At 42.0% G+C, this 21,382-nt stretch overlaps 2 protein-coding genes across 3 annotated transcripts in view; one reads left to right on the top strand and one right to left on the bottom strand.

Moving 5' to 3' along the window:
• Positions 1-214, bottom strand: part of obsl1b (obscurin like cytoskeletal adaptor 1b) — a 43,404-nt gene extending 43,190 nt beyond the window's left edge. For both annotated transcript variants that reach the window (XM_077537534.1, XM_077537535.1), the window contains exon 1: positions 6-214. The gene's annotated coding sequence lies outside the window, so the exon portion shown is untranslated. The remainder of the gene's footprint in view (positions 1-5) is intronic.
• A 6,545-nt stretch (positions 215-6,759) lies between these two features.
• The window catches only part of col18a1a (collagen type XVIII alpha 1 chain a), a 78,072-nt gene continuing 63,449 nt past the window's right edge, over positions 6,760-21,382 (top strand). The window contains exons 1-2 of the mRNA XM_077537417.1: positions 6,760-6,886; positions 6,980-7,053. Of these exons, the coding sequence (XP_077393543.1) occupies positions 6,876-6,886; positions 6,980-7,053 (85 nt within the window). The 5' untranslated portion in view covers positions 6,760-6,875. The remainder of the gene's footprint in view (positions 6,887-6,979; positions 7,054-21,382) is intronic.

Genomic DNA, 21,382 nt, shown 5'->3' with positions numbered 1-21,382 from the left:
CCTACCTTGCTTCAGTTGCCAATGACGACCGTCAACATACATTCCGCAGTGGCAATCGGTCTTTGAGTCAAGAAGCAGTACTGCGGGTCTCCAGAAGGCAATGTCCCAAGTGCACCTCAAATTCATGTTCTCCTCAAAGCTCAGGCCGTTCGATTCCAGTTCATGTTTGAAGATTTCCGTTTGGTTTAACCCAACCACGGGCTCCTCGGCGGTCTTGGATTCACAACGGTCCCCCCCCCCCCCACCGATCTATGCGGCGTTCAGCCCTTAGACACCCCAAGTGTCATTGTTCGTGGAATACTGTTAAATGCTTTTGCAGCTGCTGCCGTCCCCTAAAAATACTGGCAGCCTCGATGACAGCGAGGGGAGATAAGTACGACACTTCCATTCACTTGGCAGCAGGGGCTAAAGATAGCGCAGGTGACCAGTACACGGAAGACTGCTTATAGCTTACGTGAGGCTCTGCATTCAAAATACATAAGAGGAACCTTCCGGTATTTTGCTGACTGATTAACCTGAGTTGAAATAATTCAGGTTGGGAAAAACGGCAGACACTTAGTCAAATATTTGTCATATGGTACATACGTTTAAAACTGTATAGCACAGGTGTCAAACCTAAGGTACGGGTGCCAGATCAGGCCCGCCATATTTGTTTTTCAGGCAAAAGCAAATCATGTTTCATCTTCCTTGATTTTTTCTACAATCTGTACTAAAAGCTCAAGTTGTCATACGTAATAAATGTTGACATATTGCAAAAGTATCTTTATTGTTACTGAACCCCTTTTTACAGTAACTTGAACAATAGTTCACAGTTTTAAAGGCCCTCTGAGGGTAAACCGTAACTACAATGTTGCCCATGACAAAAATGAGTTTGTACAACAGTATACAATAAACATTTATTAACTGTACAGGCAGTAATTTAAGTCATAATTTAATATATTTTAAACAATTGGTTGGCATACACGAAACCGTATAACTAGAATCTAACCAGTCTGTGTTAATCTGTCAGTTATTCATTTAGGAACAATAAAACATTCTTTACAGTCTCCCTTAATTTGAGTGACTACTGAGGACAACTCGTTTTTTTTTTTTTTTTAAACATTTACTGTTTCACAAGAGAGTGCTGAGAGATGCTACAAAATCAATAAGAGCCTTCGGAATGCCATTAGCCAATACAAACATTTGGAATATCCCGGAAGAAGAAACGAAGAAGAAACGAACATCAAATGGGTAGACTAAGGAATTCAGTAACAGTTGATGACAGAACCGTCTGAGAGAAATAGACCCAAAAACAACTGTTGATGACATCAGCAATAACCTCCAGAGAGTCAAGGTATCAAAATGCAGAGGACTTCATGAACACAAGTACAGAAGCTACAGCCAGTAAATGCAAAGAACTCATTAACAAGCCCGGCCGGGATTTGGCAACACGTACAGAGACGAGCCTAAAAGATTCTGGCATAAAGTTTAATGGACTGATGACGAGACGAAGATGATGGATGAGCCTGGTGGAAAGCTTTGATGGCTTCTTCAGGGATGGGCTCATTAATCTTCACTGATAAACCGTAAAGTGAAGTCAGAAGTCTACGGAAACGTATCGTCTGACACTTGAATGGAAGCTGCAACCGAAACAGTTGGGAAATCCTTCTCAGGCAGCCAAATAAAGACCCAAGAAACAACACAAACGACAAAGGATTTCATCAGTGGCCAGAAGATGAAGATTTTATACAACCTCCAGACTTAAACACTTAACAATTGAGCGTCTTATCTACTAAAGAGGACACTGAAAGAAGTCAAATCTATCAAAAACAAACTTTTGTTCACCTACAATTCTCTTCACAATTTTCTACTGCATATCCAGGGTCAGGTCAGGGGACTGTAGCCTGAGTAGGGAAGCCCGGACTTCCCTCTCCCCAGCCGTTTCTTCTAACTCTTCCAGGGAGATCCCAAGGCATTCCCAGACCAGGATTGAGGCATCGTCTCTCCACAGTGTCCTGAGTCATCTGTGGACATATCTGGTGCTTCTCCCCATGGAGACATCCTAACCAGATGCCCGAGCCATCTCATCTGGCTCCTCTCAACATGGAGGGGCAGCGGCTCGACTCTGAGTTCCTCCCGGATGACCGAAATTCTTATCCTATCTCCAGGGCAGAACCCAGAAACTCATTTCGGACCATTGTGTCCGGGATCTCGCTCTTACGTTCACGACCCACGACTTGTGACCATAAGTGAATGTGGGAACGTAGATCGACGGGTAAATCGAGAGCTTCGCCTTTTGGTTTATTTCCTTCTTCAGCCCGATACAGATTCCGCGTCAGTGGAGGCGCTGTACAGATCTACCTGTCGAACTCCCACTCCATCCAAGACCCCGAGATACTTGAACTCCTCCACTTGGGGCAGGATCTCATCCCTGACCCGGAGAGGGCCGAATGAGTCAAGTCAAGTCATATTTATTTATATAGCGCTTTCAAACAGACTGAGGACCGTGCTCTCAGATTTGGAGGTGATGATTTTCATCCCAACTGCTTCACACTCGGCTGCCAACCGCTCCAATGAGCGTTGATAGTTATATCGATATCTTCATCTATATGTTCCTCTCCCTCTGTTGGTGTTAAGAAGTGAATAAAGGAATTGGTCTAACTCTTCTAATGCTTTTCTCTGTGGTAGGGTGGTAGTTATTTTCTTAAGCTTAAATAAAGTACAAAAATGCATTTAGGTAATCCATACACACAAACCCGCTCAGTCCAGTCCATTACGTTTTGTTAGCGTTACAAATTGGAGCTATTCGATGCCTTGCAGTGATGAGCGGGCCGGCCAGCCAGCGCATGGGATCGAGTACCGACCCTGTTTGTGGCTGTTGTTGGCTGCCGAGTCCCTTCAGCTGTTTGGTGGCTCCACGCAACCTCCTGCCTGATTTCAGCTGTTGGAAGTAATCTGATATATAACTCAAGAGCAGTGGAGCCGGTTATGAAATGCTTCATGCTGGAGTAGAAATGTAAAGGTTTGTTAAATCTGTTATCCTTTTCATGGGTTTGTTTTACTTTTTTGCTACCGACTCAATTCCTTGAAAAGTTTTGTTTTACCAATACAAAGTAGTTGTTAGAAAGTTGTTCTTTGGTGAGGTTTATGTGACTAATACAAGAATTTCTGAGAATAAAAAGACTTGAGCATGCGAGAACATAGAACGTCACAGATTCAAACCACCAATCTGTGTGGTGAATGTGCTAACCGAACCACTCATTCGCCATGCCAATCGAGCACATGTGAACTCCGTAAATGTCACGGGAATTTGTCATGATCTGTTTGTGGCAGAGGTGTCAAATCCAGGTCCAGAAAGTAAAAACCCTATCCCAATTTGGTTTTAGCCACAGGTGTGGCTGCGTTTTTACTTTCTGGACCCGGATTGGCCAACTCTGGTTTTTGCCGACTGAGCTTTGATCCGATTTATTTTTCTTTCATGTGTAGTCACGTTTTCCCCGTGTCCCTTTTTTCATACTGTCTTGTTAGTTCTTATTAGTTTTAGTTAGATTTTGGTTGTCATGTTTTTCTTTGTGTCCCTGTTGTCATTGTCTGTTTCGTCAAGCTTGATCATGGCTACTTGTGTTTGGCATCCCGGTCCCTCGTGTCATCCAATCAACTCCCTCAGCTACTACATTTGTCTTGTCTAGGTGTCTCTCGTTGGTATGCGTGTGTATTTAGTTCCCAGCTTTCGTTCAGTCCTTGACGGTTCGTTGTCCATGTCATGTCCTTGTCGTGTTTTGTCGTTCGTTTGATTTTGCAATCCTTGTCAAGTATTTTTCCTCTGGTTAGCTTTGGTACTTTAAGCCTTTTTTTTTTTTTTTTTTTTTTTTTTTTTTTTTTTACCAAATTGACGTTTCATTTTTAAAATGTATTATTATTATTATTATTATTATTATTATTATTATTATTATTATTATTATTATTATAATAATTATTATTATTATTATTTACAATTCTATATAAGAAAGTACGGAAGTATATTGCATTCACTTGTGAAAAAAAAAACTTTTTCTGACAATTTATTTGGGGGGGGGGTGGTGCTTTGTTTTTGTTTGTTTTTTTAAAGTAATTTTGTTTTTCTGTTTTTTTTTAAAATATATTTTCTTCTGTTATAAAAAAAAATACTCAGAAAAGCAGGGAAAACAATATTCAGAAAAACAGGGGAAAAAAAACAAGAGCACCAACTTCTGGTTTTGTGGAGTATTTTATTTATTTATTTATTTATTTATTTATTTATTTATTTATTTATTTATGTGTTTACTTTACCTCTGAAGTCCAAGTGACTTGTTGCAGACCACTGACCTGTATATAAGACTGGTATATAAGACTGGTATAGTTTATACAGTAGTCTGTTCGCGAGGTGGGAGTAACAAGATGGCCACCCTGTGACTTCAACGGCTTGCACTAGCATGTATGGGCTATCGGCTAACCAGTCATATATACATGTCAGAGATTTGCAACAAGTCACTTGGAGTTCAGAGGTAAAAAAATAATAATAATAATTACTCTGAAAAACGGGAAGTTAGTGCTCTGTTTCTTTGGAATATTTTTTTTTCTGTTCTTTTTAAAATGACCACCGCCCCCCCCCCCCCCCCCTCCTATTTTTCTGAGTAATTTTTCCTCCTGTTTTTCTGAATAATTCCCCCCCCCCCCCCTGTTTTACTGAATTTTTTTTATGACGTAAATATTGAAAAATATTCAGTAAAACAGAAAAAAAAAACTAAAAAAAACAAAAGCTCCCCAAAAAATTGGTCACAAAAGCAGGTTTTTATATTCAAGTGAATGCAATACGCTTCCGTAAGAAAGGATGGTAAAAGAGCTTGAAATGCTTTAGATTTAGCTTCATTAGATTTACGTGATGCATCACAATCGCAAAAATGACCCCTAAGTAACCCATCACGGACCTCCGAAGGAGACAGAGACCCCAGTTTGAGAAAACCCACCCAACCACCTCACTTTTCAGGTCACTCCACGTGGCACGTGGTCTGCTTTTACAGACATTTTGTACCTTTTCTTCTCCATGACACTGGAATGTGAGCAAAGTAGACGAAGGCAGTGATCCGGACGTGTTCAGACCTGGAAGACGACAGCAATGTTGAACGGCACAGAATCCGCACATGCAAATGAATCCGAGGCGAGGCTGTTATTTTCAGGGAAGTCGCCTATTTCTTGAAGAAGGCCACATGTTTCATGAACTTTTTTTGAACTGGATGTGCTGCATTGATAAATATCTATCCAAAGAGGAAGAGGGCAATGTATTTTCATCTTTTCTCCTTTTGTTTACTCTGCAAATGGACACTACGTTATTTCTATATTGTGGCAATACCTTTTTTTCCCCCCACAATGTTATTTCTGGGGCCCCATAGATTTCCTAGAGAGAAGCAAATAAAGGACCAGAAGTTTTGTTAAACACCCCCCCATCTCTTCATCATGTCTGGAAAATAACAGCAACATTATCCTCTAGTGGCCATGTAGCGTAAGTACGTCACTGATGTAAAATTGACATTAGAATCCAGTCCCATTATTTGGCCCAAATCAAAAGGCAACAAAGGAAAATAAAAAAAAAGCGTCTTGGGCAGTTGTATTACTTTCTTGTTCATATTGAGATGAAAATGTGTGCGTCGTTTTCAATGGCTTCTCTAGCCTTTGCTCTTCCAGGTAAAATAAATTTAACACGAGACTTATGCTCCTCTTGTGAGCACAAGTGGGTTAATGATAGTGCAAATGCAGCATGAATGACAGATATTTTCCGGTGCAAAACGTGTTTACACAGCCTGCGTGTACTTTTTACTCCCCACTGTTCACACCCAGTGATGAATAACGACAAAAAAAAAAGATGTTAGTTTATATTCAAACCACCAACCACAATAACAAAATCAACGTTAGTTAATTAATTAATTAGTTAATCATGGTTTCATTTACCGTTTCACTTGAATGATATTTTTCATTTCATATAAAATTGATCTTCTTGAGAATGAGTGACTGACTATTAATAACAAGCAACTTTTGAACTTCATCTATAAGTTATAAATGCATTTAACAGGTTGTTAAAGTATAAAATAAACCGTGAGTCCCAGAACTGATCCTTGTGGTGTTCCATATTTGATGTCACACTACTAATTTATATGATTTACATGAACATTGCTTTCTATACCATCTACATTTTTAACCATGTAATAATATCTCATTTATATATATATATATATATATATTTATTCAGTCTAATGTAAACAACATGTCACATGTTTGATTTTCATTCTTCTTAGTAGGCTACAAGCACGTAAAGTTAATAATAGAAAGGAAATTATGCTCGGCCAGCACCTGTCAATCATCAGTCAGCCAACGAGGAAACAGCCAATAGTTTTTTTTTTAAAACTTGAGCACAAAAACATTGTGACTTTTGCTGAAAAAACAAGAAAGTACACAAGAAGATGATTTTGTACATCTGTGCATTTCAGCCTGTACTTCTTTACTTTTGCTTGAATTAGTTGAATCAGTAGTCAACTTTAGCATTAACCATTTTTTTTTTCAAACACAAGTATTTGTACTTCAGCTTAAGTAAATTGAACATTTGCCACTTCTGGAATTCGGGATGCGATGATTTCTCGGATTCAAATTGCAAGACACACCTCCCGAGCCCACGCGCAGGAAATCGGTCCCCCTTTAGGACCTGGCGGAAGTCCCCGGTGGGCGCTGCGTGCGGGTCACCAGGCCGGCCGCACACACTGCTCATTTCTTGCAGATCGTGCATCAGCTGCCGAGGAGCGGCGCCGGCCGGGACCGAGAGGAAGGACATTTTATTTGCGCAACAAGTCCATGTTGCTTCTTCTTGGCTCGGGAGCAGCGCAAGATAGATGACAATGAGGTAGACGGCACGTCCCCCCCCACCTCCCCCCCGTCCCCCACCTCCTTTTGTACATGAAAGTTAACTTTTTTTTTTTTTGCTGGCTCCTCGCAGGTGTTCCTCAGGGCTGGAGCGCTTTTTGTGCTGCGTCCTCGTATTTGCAAGCCGGGTTGCAACGCAATGGCCAGGTAAGAAGGACATGCAATGAACACTTGTTTTGTGCATTGTCAAGAGTACGTAAATGATCCCCAGCAACCGCCCCCCTCTCTCCGAATTTCATTAAGCATGAATATGATGAATCATAAATAACAATGAAATTCATGTTGTAGCTTGTGCAAAATCGGGTCTGATTTTGGAATATGAGTGGCCAGTATGACAAGAGCACTTTAGAATGGGATGGATGGATGGATGGATGGACGGACGGATGCTATGGATAGATGGACGGATGGATGGATGGATAGATGGAAGGTCGGATGGATGATGGACGGACGGATGGATGGATGGATAGATGGACGGATGGATAGATGGACGGTCGGATGGATGGATAGACGAACGGATGGATGAATGGATGATGGATGGATGGACGGACGGATGGATGGAGGGATGGATGATGTATGGATGGACGGACGGATGGATGAATGGATAGATGGATGGACGGACAGATGGATGGATAGATGGACGGATGGATGGATAGATGGACGGTCGGATGGATGGATAGATGGACGGACAGATAGATGGACGGACAGACGGACGGACGGATGGATGGATGGACGGATGGATGGATGGATGGATGGATGATGGATGGATGGACGGATGGATGTATAGATGGACGGACGGATGGATAGATGGACGGATGGACGGATGGATGGATGATGGATGGAAGGACGGACGGATGGATGTCTGGATGATGGATGGATGGACGGACGGATGGATGGATAGATGGACGGACGGACAGATGGATGGATAGATGGACAGACGGATGGATGGCTCGATGGATGGACGGATGGATGGATAGACGGAAGATGGATGGATGGATGCGTGGATGCATGGGTGATTGCTGTTGACTTATCAATATGACGTAACACATGAATTGACTGGCATGCGCCAACACTAATTTGCATACGAATAAATAAGCAAGTGTCAACAACATGCACGTAAACGACGTGCATGAATAATAGCGGTATTAAATGGTTGCAAAGGTTTAGTTAACTTTCTCTTTCCTTCATTGATTTAAATGAGGCTAACTTTTGCCTTATTTAATGATGGAGACAGCTCTAATGCAGCATACAATATATATATATATATATATATATATATATATATATATATATATATATATATATATATATATATATATATATATAAAGCTTTATTTGTGTTGTTTGTGCAGTCTTTGTGATCGGTGTATTTCGATGAATTCAAATTGGCATAGACAGGGAATATCCAATCTGTGCCTTTAGGCTGTATCCCATTGGCAGATATCCCGAAACAGATTTTTGTTTGGAGAGGCCTGATTGCGATCTGAGGATATGCTTTTCATTTTTTTCCCCTGTTCAGCCCAAGGCCACAAGTAGTTGTACACACATAAAGACTATCGGACTGTTTTATTCCTGATTTAGCTCAGAAGAATGTCAATGTTGCTGTATATTTCATAAGATTGTCCTACAACAGTATCCTTATGGTCTGAGGTGTGTTAATAGCAGATTTGGCCCGATAAGAGGGTCTGAAAAGGTCGCATATCTTTCTATGCGAGGTCTGTCACAGATAAAACACCTTTTAAGATCGTTGTAACTGGTTCAGACCTGAACCTACGAACCTGGTCTTAATCAGTTGCAAGGTCACATAAATTTAGTCCTGCCAGCAGTTCCATTCATTCAAGGCCAGAATGGTATTTCCGACATTCACAAGTTTCCTTGCGGTCCAAAGTCTAGTTTGCATTCCTTGTCTGGACTGCATCTGACCACCAAATGTTGCTTCTCATGTTTTGTACTCGACAGGCTGTCTTAACTTTGCATTGAAAGGACACACAAACGAATGAATGGACCCTCTTCGTTTGTTGAATAATTGATCTGTGGTCCGTGTTGTTGAAGTCAGCTGATAGGGAGACGAAATTGAGAGGATCTCGATTAATATTTGATTGACAAGTCACCAGACCCCTAAGGCTTGATACTCAAAAGTCACTGAGGAGTTGTGTGTTATTTTGCTTTGAGTTCAGTTCGAGTTATGTGCATAGTTTGCAAATATCAGCTCAGGGTATCCGCCGAAAATGTACTCAGGGCACTAAAACATGATGGACCTTTGATTTTGGGGTTTCTATCTCATGACCTGATTGTTATGTGGATTTTTTTGGGGATCGGGTTCTTCTCTGGTGAGCCTAGTTCAGAAAGTTGCCTATAGACGTATTGAAGAGTTCCATATGTTCAAACTTATCTCTGATATCAGCATTGGTGGATCGCTGTGAAACCGTCTTTGAAAGAGTCTTTGTACGTCTTTGACATTTTGGTCGTATTTTATCATAAGTCAAAGAGTGAGTAAGATTCTTTGGGAGGCCCTCTAATGAGCTGCTCAGGTACTTCTTGGTAAAGTGAGACAGCTCTTGCCTTTGGCCACTCATCCGTCATGTGTCGCGTCTTCTGTGTTTTGAACGTCCACCAAAGATCCTTCATGCATGCGCGCTTAAATTATGAGGATAACCTTTCGGCAACATGACATAATGTCCAGCGTCGTGGTTGAAAAGTCCCCCATTCTGCCTCAGGCCGCAGTGGCGTTGACTGCATGCGACATGCTTGAATTAGACTCTAATTCATTCCCAGTCCCCGGCTGGGTCAGGAATCCCTATTGTCATGTGATCTTTGACATGCACCCAGCGGTGGGTTTGCCTGAAGGGAAGCAGGATGAGGAATGGGGGGAAGGGGAAGCACTTTTAAGGGGACTCCCCGCTGGGCCATTTAATGGCTGAATTAGATGCCACATTAAAAAAATCACAGTTGGCTTCGGGGGTCTCCTTTTTCGACCGCGGGACCGCAGGAGAGCCGAAACAATTACACATGGTCAAGGATTCAGCCAGCAGATCAGTTTACACCTCCAAAATGCAAAGTCATGGAAAGGTTACAATCTGCATTTACCACAACAAAAAAAGTATTCTCAAAGTGTTTGCTCAGTTTCTCAGAAAATTTCACAACAAAACCAAATCGAACTTCATACACTCACTCAACACCTTTTATAGGAGTATATTCAAGAAAACCAAACTGAAGCAATATATGAACAGAAACAAGACTTTTACTGCAGTAAACAAACACGTAATAGTCTTCAACTATGCATCTTTTTACCCTCATGAAATAGGTTACATCATGACGCATCACTTATATCAACAATTTATTTTTTTATTCTGTTTTTAATTAGTGCCACCGTAACCAAAAGAGGCAGGCTGGTCTTCTTTGTACACAAAAATAAAATGTTATCACACATATGACATGTAAAGGGTTCTAAAGTTATCTACTTGTTTTGTACCGGTTAGCAAGTATCAACAAGCAACCACTTACTTATTGAAAAATTCGCAAGTAAACTCGTCGCCACCTGGCGTTTGGAGGCACACATATATTAGTTTAGCCAAACCGACGTGAACCATGTGCATGTCAACTGAGAAGCTTGAAAAAGTGGGCCCAAAATGTCTGTCATCAATTAATTTGTGCATGTCAGTGTCATCACTGCAAGGTTCAAATGTTCTAGCCTGGTAGAATCCGCTAAGTATCAATCAACATTTGTATTGTATTCTATTATGAGCCTGAACAAACTAAAGGTATAGTGGTTGGTACCACTTTTGGCAGGTAGGCATAGATGGAATAAACATGATATTGACATGATTGTACCTTGTACATTATATAGCAATCGCTTCTCAAGAATGCAACAAATCCATTGTGGGGTCGTTCCATGCCCAAATCACCAAGTGGGTTTAACTAAGCATATTTGGATTTTAATAAAACTTGGTGTACTTGTTGATAGTGGTCTCACAACACTAAATCTCAAATTTGAGGTCAATCGGGGCAGAGGTTTGGAAGCTATGGCCCGCAGAATTTTGAATATTTTTGGAAAAAAGGGGCATGACCTTCCCAAAGGTTGAGTAACCAAAACATGCCCCCATTTTATAACTGATTTCTGATTTGGAATCCTTGTTGAATTCATACATGTTTTGTGAAGATCGACCCAGTAGTTCCTGAGATCTAAGGGTTCCGAAATTGTCAAAATTCTGCGGGACGTAGCACCCAAAACCCTGCTCCTATTGGCCTAAAATTTGAGATTTAGCGTCATGCTATCACTATCAACAAGTACACTAAGTTTCAGTACATTCCAAATCCGCTTGGTTAAACCCACTGTGTGGTTTTGGCATGGAATATCAATGTACATATTAGGATAATTTAGTTTGACAAATGGGCGGTCAAATGAGTGATTAGCACGTCCGCCTCCCAGTACTGAGGACACAAGTTTGAGTCCAGGCTCCGGCCTTCCTGGGTGGAGTTTGCATGTTCGCCCCGTGCCCGCATGGGTCTTCTCTGGGTACTCCGGTCTCCTCCCACATTCCAAAGACATGCACGGCAGGTTAATTGGGCGCTCTGAATCGTCCCTAGGTGTGCTTGTGTGTGTGGGTGGTTGTTCGTCTCTGCGATTGGCTGGCAACCGGTTGAGGGTGTACCCCTCCTACTGCCCGAAGCCAGCTGGGATAGGCCCCATCATCACCGCGAGGAACAACCGGTTAAGAAAATGGATGGATGGATGGATGGATGGATAGTTTGACAAATGTTAATTTCATTGCATTCAAACAATTAACGAAAACGAAAAACATTAGCAGCTCTGTTAAGAATTTAAGGAGTTTGTCAAAAATACGTGATCAAAACCCAATGTCATTAGAATTGACCTCCAGGCACTTTACAAACGAGGCAGGTCTCGCTCTGCCATGTTGGACTGTTTCCAACTAAGATTGTCTGAAATATGTACGACGTTCCACGCTTTGCAAGGGAACTATAGCTTGCAGCACATTTTTAACTGGGATATAGTGATTGTGGAAACAAGATATATCGAGTGTGGCAAGAAAACATCGATGGGGAAGATACAAAGCCTTCCAAGAATTTTCTGCTGCCAAGTTTGAGCTGGGTAGCACATTTTTTTTTTCTTCTCGATGATAATGAAATAAATGGTCCGGCTGTGCGCAGATTCTGTTGCCTCACTCAACCTTGTGATGTCTAATCCCTGGATTTGCAAGTCAGTAAAGCCACTTATTCACTCACGATCGACCACCTCATGAGGTGCCGCACATCGCGGCGCCCAGGCGCCATCTCCGTCGCGTGTATTTGAAAGGTCATTAAGGCTCTCCTCCTATCTAGGAGCGTCAGGCTAGCCAGGTTTGGACTTGTGGGTGGGGGAAGGTGCTTGGGGTCGTGTCAAGTGGTCTGCACCTCCCTTATTGGCTCACTTTTCTCTGCATTTGCACAACCTTGAAGGCGAGGGATTAACGCTCCCTGTTTCCATGAGCTCAGACCAATCCAAGACCTTTTTTTTTGTGTGTGTGTACGTGTCAGTCACCAAGATTGAAGCTGGTTAACTCCTGACGGTTCGGAAGGTTGCACATTCTTCTTCATTTATAGGTTTGCGATTGTTTTATAAAGACTTGTCTCTTGTAAAAAGACAGGACCACACACTAACACGACTTGCAAACACATCACATCTTGGTAGGAGAAGCACTCCTTGAGAAATGTCATCTATGTGGTGTAGTTTACCTTGACTTGGGTGTATTATTGTGAACACATCCTGCTTTGGTTACTGGGATTGACCCCTCTGGATTTTGTTCCAGATCTCGAGATCGGTTCAAACATGGCCTAGTTTCAAACCCCCCCCATGCCTGCTCACGCATATACACAAACACACGCTGTTTAAATTAGAGTCCATGTACATGCAGGAAACATTTCGAGAAAGGCTTGAGTTGTTTGTCATTCAGTTTGTTGCAATTTTAGACATCTCGCAAAACAACCTTCTCTGGGGACAAACTTATGGACAAATGACTTTTTAATTGCTTGGATAAAAACCTGTTAAATTCCACAGCCAAGTAAACCACCAACTATGTTGACATGCAGTCAATAACACTTTCAAAACCCGAATATTGGCAATATTTAGGTTGTGACAGGCCATGTAAAGCCGAGTATGCCCGAATGAAACTCCTGGGTTACGCCTTTTCTAATCTGAATATTTGGTCATATACCGTACATGCGGTTGCCCGGGTTATTTCCTTTGAATGGAACTTTGGTTTATGTTCTGCGCATGCTCTAGTCTCAAAGAAACGTGGTCTTTTGCATACAACAACTACTTGTATGTGCGGCAGCCATCTTACGTTGCCACTCACCAAGCCAGCCTAACTTGAATACATCAATTTATTTGCCATGTTTTTCCATTATTTTCGGTCTAAATGGCGAAAATGGGATATATACACACGTAAATCATCAAAATACACAAGCAGAGGTAAACAAACATGGCGACGCAGCAAAGAACCTCACTTTTCGAGCTAGGAGGAAACTTTTTCTTCGTTAGTGTGATGAGTAACATGAATATAATGCCTTTTATTGACTATATAGAGTAAGATGCAGAAATAACGTACTGGCGTAATGGCGTTGTCCGTCCATCGCAGTTTAAATTGGGATATGTACACACGAGTAACTCTGCCTGCTCACGCATGTAAACGTGTTATCCCGACTGTTTCAGAAACCAGAATTTTGTCCTTAATCCGAACATTGACTGTATGTAGAAGTAGTCACCCTTGCATAATTTGCATAATTAGAGCACGTGCAATTTGGTGTCCTGGCATTGAAGTGCTGCCACCATGAGTGAAAATGCATCCCGTTAATGCAGTCTTTGTTGGGACTTTGTTGGTTTTTGAGATTTGGGGCTCCAAGTTCAGTCACCATTGCTCTGCCCTTAGTTGTCATGGTAACAAAATCCGTACTCATCACGATTGGCCCAGCAGTAGGGCGTCCTTTGGAATATTTTGATAAAAGTATTTGATTAGCATATCACTACTACACCTGGGAACCATTTTAAATTGTGAAAAAGAAAATGCACAATACCAACAGCTGTTATTTGTATTTTCATGTGCGTCCACTTGAGTTTCAGGTGCTGTCGTCTTCATGTCCAAATGTCAGTTTGGAAGGTTTGAAAATACAGAGCTATAGCATAATTGCTAGTCTTGTTGCAAGTGGAGCGGTTCTGCACGGCCACTTGAGCAGCACCACCAAATGTCTCCAGCGCTAATAAGTGCTCGGCCGAGCTCTCAGCACCTCTTTCCTGTTTGGGGCAAAACCCTCACTTATCTGCTCGTCGTTCTCAGCAACAACCCGACTCGCGTTTGCCGGACGTGTGTGACACCTGCATCTTATGAAGGATTTACAGCGAATGAAAAATAATAATCACACTGTAAACTAGCCCAAGTGGTAAAGCAAGATGACTGTCATAACTATAATTGGACCTATTCAAAGAGTCATAGAATTAGGACCCAAAAAATCAGTTTAAAGGGGCGATACTGTAGAAAATTTGACTTGCATTGTTGTCATTTTAATATAGTCTAACAGTTAAGACAAACTCAACTCAACTTTATTTATAAAGCACTTTAAAACAAGCATTGCTGTACACAAAGTGCTGTACATGAAACCCAAATCAGTCGTGCAGTAAAGAATAAGAAACAAGAACAAAGCAAACATTTAAAGTGAATATACAAGTTTTTTTTTTTAGTTTTTTTTTTTTTTTAGTTTTTATCAAATAAATACATATTACACCAGCTGAATTTAATTTGGAAAATTAATTAATTTCACCGGTATGAGTATTTGAATGAAAATTTGATATTTTTCACACTTTTATTGCCAAAATGTGTTCACCGTTACGTGTCCCAAAGATTTACGATATGCAACACGTTTTCTGAAGATGCTAATTACATATTTGGATGTATCATAATTTTCTTCTGTTGCTTACGTATTTTTTTTTGGAGAAGTTTAGGAAATCTTGTTCATAATGCATTTGTGTTAGACTGCCATGAATTTAGCGTATTTTTCCCTTGCCTTAATATGATGCTGAATTTTGAACTCGGTTGGGGTAGCTAACGGAGTTATCAGTAAACAAAATGGAACCTCGCTCTGTCAAATCTGCCGGCCCGTGCTCGTCTGCAAAATACCAACACCTGTCTAACCTGCCTCTGTGCAGATTTATGCCAAGCACAGCACAGGATCTACGCTCATCTCACGAAATTAGAGCCCAGTATTGTCTTTAACTTGATTTTCATGATCCATTGAATTGATTTCAACAATATTAACCCCTTCAACCTGCACAAATAAGTGTCTCAATATTGAGCTCGGATAGACCAATACATAACCCAGACTACCTTGACTAAGATGAATTTCAGTACTGTATCCCGCTGCATGGTCACTTTGTCACCTCTTCTACTTCTCCACCGCAAGAATACTTTTTTGTGCGTTGCAGAAGGAAACCGGATCTCTCTACCTGCTATTTTGTTCCTGGTGTCTCGCTTTAGGGAATGTTCACTTGTCCTTAGCGACAGCCTGTTGAACACATGACATGAAACAGGAGACCACCCCTCTACTCTTTTTCTTGAAAAATCCTTGTCACCGGATTTTCCTTATTAGGAATGAGACTGGAGTGACATTCCATGAGCTTTTTCCACATACATGAGTTTAAGCATATTCTAAGTGCCAGATGTGAGCATCGGTCAATAGAAGCAGCAGTAATGCACTCAATGCATTTTAAAAACGAGTGAATGGACCATTGAAGGTTTCATGAGGCCCCTCCTGGGAATGCCTTTGTCCGACTTTCAACCTTCACTCTCTGTTATGTATCCCTAGCTCCTTTTGCGCTGCGCGTCGTCTTATCTTCTGATTGACTCTGGCGATTCGCAGGCCGCCTTTCAAAGCGGACGCGGATTCCGGTCTTTCACCCGTCCTTCAAGAGTCGCCGCGTCTCTAAGGCGCTTGTCTGTTTTTCACCCGCTCGCAAATCTCACACCATTGGGGGTGTGAGTTGAGGAGAATCTCATGGGCCAGACAGATTACCATCAGGTCTAGAGCTTTGACAAAAGGGGGATTTGCTGAGTATTCCTCTTTGGGTCCTGTTAGTAGTTAGTAGACTTGGATAATGGCTAGGATGCTTCTGATGTTTCTCAAACTCGGGTCCATGGATCCAAAACAAGCACAACAAGAGAAAGATTTTAATTGGCAAAGAGAAAAAAAGAGCAGAGTCATTCAATAGTTTTGGGACTGAAGTGGTGGATGGAGCTCAGGGGTTTTGTTGGAAGTTCGCTTGAAACTGTCCAAGTGTGAGGGAGTGGCAGATGCCAACATGTGGGCTGGAAGAGACACGAGCGAGAGGCAAACAGGTAAGTATCAGAGGTGTCAAATCCAGGTCTAGAAATGTAAAAACCCTGCCACAGTTTGGCTTTAGTGTTAGTCACACATGCTTCTACTCAACTGGCTCCTTGAGTAGAAGTTTCTGTGGCTAAAGACAAACTGTGGCAGGGTTTTCACTTTCAGGACTTCAGATTTGCCATCTTGGAGTATCGTGTACTGCTGTGCTTCATGAAGGGTCAGGTGAGAGTAGTAGTAGTTTGCAATCCAAATCCAATTTCCAATTCTGGTCCAAAAAGCCAATCATGTAGTGTCCATCGTCAACTTCAGTTGTCTAAGGTCCAAAAATCCAAATCCAGGCAGGGTGTGAGGTAGAGCTGGTTGGTCCGAATTCAGGTCCTGGGTCACGCACAGGTGCACGATTCGGGGTGCAGTGGGTCTCCAATTGCCCACTTGGGGCGACTCCACGAACTGCAGTTTATAAAGATACTTTGCGCGGTCCAGTCTCCTGCACTGACCCCACTGAGTCAGTTTCTGTTTACGCAATGTCAGGGACTGTTTGCGCCTCGACTGCACTGATTTTAAAGGGGAAGGAGCGGAACCGCTTCGATTAAGGGTCATTGTATCGCAGAAGTTTTTCTTTTTATATGTGGGCAAGTTGAGAAGGGACATTTCCAAGGTGGTCGTGCTGATTTTCCTGGTTTCATGTCGAAAAAGATACAGTAAGTGGAACCAGGCGGCCGCCCGTGGGGCGGGGTGCTGAGTCTGCATAAATCCCCCTCAAATGTATGCCTCACTTGCTCATAACCTGTAATTGTTGTGTGAATTGTGAGTTTGCAGACAATAAAGGGTGCCCTCTATTCACTCTACGCTTGCTTTGGGGCCAGGTGGCACGGTGCCATCCATTGAGAGGTTTAGATGGGGGGTGGGGAGGGGCTGCATAGGTCAGCCATGAGGACACTAAAATATTTAAAAGTCCAGTGAGAGATTTGCGGGGGCCATTCATCTGCTGAAGAAAAGTACTTCATTCCGAAGAGAGGTGGGCTGGGAAGTCCGCAGTGAATTCTCCTCTTGCACCGGCCATTTCAGAGATGCAAAGTGCCGTTGAGTTCCAAAGATTATTCTAACGATTATTCAGTTATTTTTCGTGATAGTTTAATGCAAAATCTTTTTGTTCCTTTCCGAAGATTTAGCCACGCAAATCCCAAGTCCTAAAGTTGGCGACTAAAGTCTGACTGGAGTCTCCGCTCGAATGTCAGCAAGGCATACTGTACTGTACTGTACTGTTGGATCACGTCACTTCACATCCCCCTCAACCCTTTCGATGACAAAGTTACACCACACTTTGATGTCACAATGACTTCACCAAGAGCTGCTGGTTGCCACATTGGCCTTATGGAAAAGAAATAGCTTGCAGTTGTCTCTGTGTAAATAAATAAAGAATCACAGAAATGTAGCAGATTTCTGCTTTCAATTGTGGTCGCATGCTACGCTCATAACCTTTTGCCTCTGGCTCCCTTATCGTTCTTCCATCTGTGGAAGTATGATGAGGTCCATTAATGCCTGAGGGAAGGAATACCTATAGATGTTTACCTGGGTGGAGCTCTTTGCAGCGCTTTCACCAAGTTTACTTTGGACTCGTGACACAATATCTACATAGCAACGTTCAAGGCTGTTACTTTTTAAGCCGTTGTGTATTGTGACTGTTGCTGTTTTTGAAATAGCGGCCTGCGACGTCCCCCACGTGGGGCCGTCAGGTTTTCCAGCTGGTTCACTAAGTTCAATTGAAATCAGGTTGCTGCGCTCGCTCTCTAAAGCTCCATCACGTGGATTAAAACATGCCTGTGCTTGGTTTAAGCTCAAACGGAGGAAGAGTATGAAATTATTATTATTTTGGGTGCCCAAAAGAGGAGTGGGGGGGGGTGGCAATGAATGCCGGCACCCTGGACTCTAATCTTCTCTGTACTAATTGACGGCCCTGATATTGTCTTGCGGATGAAAGACCTCTTTGTCAAACTGGCTTCTCTTCATCTTCCGAATCGCCCTCTGATATCGCCATCGGCATGACGTCACCCTCTCGCGGCCATTGTTTCAATCTGTTAAAGGAGATTACAATGTCAATGGATGGTGAAGTAAGTTAACTGGTTAAAGTCCGAAAGGAGACTAAAAGAGTTCCCAGGTCTCTTAACGTATTTGTCAACTGAAATCCATATGTGGTATAAAAATGATTTTGTCACAGTAGTTAGTAAAAAAAAAAAAAAAAAGTGTCGCGATCATGATAAAAGATGCGTTTCTTAGTTGTGCATACTTTAAATGATTGAATTGATGATGATAAAATGATGTGTAGTTAAATGACGACTGGAGAGTTTTTGACATTAATTAACCGATGGGAAAGGTTTTTCTTTTTTTCTTTTTTTTTTTAACGTGGTGTTTATTTTGATATTCTGAGCAACAGGTGTAAATAAATGTTTATTTTGCCATTATTTTTTTCTTCTCCATCTTGCTGTTTTTATTGATTTATACCATCTACCATTTGCAATATAATGTAAATACCACACATCCCGAGTGATCAGGCATTCCAGAGTGTCGTGGTTTGGGTTGGGTTTTGGTTAGTTTTTTTGTTTTACTTGTGTCATGGTTTGGGTTTAGTTTGGGTTTTGTCTTTATCCTCATGTTTCTTTAACTTTCATCCATAATCTGTGTTTTGGTTTTGTTGTCCTTGTGTGCCTTCCTAGTGTTGTCAAGCATTATGTCCACCTGTGTTTGCCTGCCCTTGCTTATGTGTCAACCAATCAGCACCCTTTGCCACTTGTGCCTTGCCCAGCTGTGTCTAGTTTTATCAATTAGCGTGTGTGTATTTAGTCTTTTGTCTCCCCTATGTCTGCGTCGATTCATCGTTGTTTCCCCCTTCACCCCCTTCATGCTGCCGGTTTTCTGCCTTGTTGTTCCCCCGTCTTGCATTGCTTACCTTTTGGAGCTCGCTTTTTGTTTGATTTAATTAAATTCCATTTTTACTTCACCTCTGCCTCTTCTCCCTGCTTCTCTGCATTTGGGTCCACAGCCACACCTAAAACCTGACACAGAGACTTTGTGCTGATGTGCGGGGCCAATATTTTCTCACCGACCGGCCAATAGTTGTACGTGACCCTCCCTAAAACAATACAATGATGGCTGAACATGGATATGATATCATACAGAGCTTGGAGTTGAAACGCCAATTACAACGATATATATCTTTCAGCCCTACCAGCGACCCAACTAGTTGTATACACGAAATTTGAAAGTATATTTTGCAAAACGTTTTGTCAACAGACCTCCACAGGTTTGACACTTATACTCATTAACTTCTTTTACATGCAGTCAATATTGGGGTTATTGGGTAATTCATTTCCAATTTTAACTTTCTACGGTCAATGAACGACAATATATTTTTGTCTCTAAGAAAGTAGTCACGTTCCTCCTCACTCCCAAAGTGTGGTTCTGTGCTGCGTCCTTACCTCCACTCGAATTTCCGGCAGTTTGTGCACCAGATGCACATGTGTATATGAATACACACTGTGTCATTTTCACTCTAGAGACAAAAAACATGAAAACACCGTGGCAAAATCAAAGTATTCAAGTTAGCCTCGCTTAGTGAGTGGCAACGTAAGATGGCCGCTGGACATAGAAGTAGTGCCTGTACCCCCCAAAAAACAAGCTTCCTTGCAAATAGAGCATGCGCACAAAAAAAAAAAAAAAACACCGTTCAAAGGCGGAACCGTGATGATGGTTTTATCAGCAAATATTCGGTTCCGAACACAATAACAGCATATTTGTGTTTTTGCGTGTTTACATATATTGCCAATATTCGGGTTTTGAAAGGGTTATTGACTGCATGTAAAGGTGGACACTGTAGAATTACTACCAGTCTGCTTCAAATAAATGTCCGTCTGAGTTGACACTTCCGTCAATATACTCGTATTGTTTGCATCGGCTGCATTCCGAGTGGATGCGAATATCCATTTGAAGATTTTCCAACGTTCCAACTGCTTGACAAAATCTTGGACCTGTGGAGACAGGCAAAATGTCAGCATCCAATGAATAGGTGCGTCATACTGTAAATGTGAGATGTTGACTTGAAATGGTGATGAACGGGCCTTTTCATCTTCATTTTGAAAAACCATGTTTGGATCTTTGTGGTAAACCTTTGCCTACCAAGTCAAAGGTTTGGCACTTGTTGCAAACATCGCTTTGAACCTTAAGTTGAAGAGGGTCAGAAAGGGAACTCATCAAGTCAAGACAAGAGACGGAAATTACAGATTGGGCACCGTGGTGCTACCTCAGCATGTTATTCTTTATGCCTCCGAGTTGAGCGTGGCTCAGCAGCTTGCGCATCAAAAAGCTGCCAAACACGACTCTCATAAATGTGAAAGCAAACTTAAATGCTTCATTTGTAGGTTCGGACTCTGTTATAAGAAGATCCTTGTGAAAGTGTAACCCTTTTCGCCCCGAGGTCTTTTTTTTTCTTCCCAATGGTCAGTCAATAAATTGTCCCGCATGAGTGGCAGGAGAATGTAAAGAATGCTGATAGCCTGGGAAGTTTGTCAGGGGACATTCTACATGGGCCTCCATTTTATTAGATATGAGAACATCTTGGAATGTGACCAAGACGTGCCTTTTGATTTATGAAGCCAGCAAGCTGCAGCACGTCCGGGACTTCTCATTACCTTTTGCAACCCCTGACACACGGTGGGTTTCAAGTCGAAAGGTTAAGGCTTGACTTTCCTTGAAGCAAGAAGATGTCACTTTAGAAGAAGATCTCATTGCCTTTCTTTCCTTTGACAGAAAGTAGACTGCACTGCTGTATTAAAAGGGAAACACATGGATTTATTTTCTTCGCAAATTGAAATAATTTCCAGGTGTCGTAATAAAGGTCTGGGACTTTTTTTCCCAGCAAAATACGACAAGAATAACGGCACACGTCACATCCTTGTTGAAGTTACTCGGGTTCCGGGGGCAATTCTGTCTTGCACCAGATGCCCGGACGTGGGCGTGTTCATGAATTTTGAGCGTCCATCATTCGTTCACCCTTCTTCACTCCGTCATTCATCAGCGAAATGGGTGACCATCAATCTTTCCGTCATCCGTC

This window comes from Festucalex cinctus, chromosome 11 (assembly GCF_051991245.1).
Source record: "Festucalex cinctus isolate MCC-2025b chromosome 11, RoL_Fcin_1.0, whole genome shotgun sequence".
In the NCBI taxonomy this organism is placed as follows: domain Eukaryota; kingdom Metazoa; phylum Chordata; class Actinopteri; order Syngnathiformes; family Syngnathidae; genus Festucalex; species Festucalex cinctus.
The sequence above is the reverse complement of the archived record's forward strand: the minus strand, read 5'-3'. Positions and strand labels throughout refer to the sequence as shown.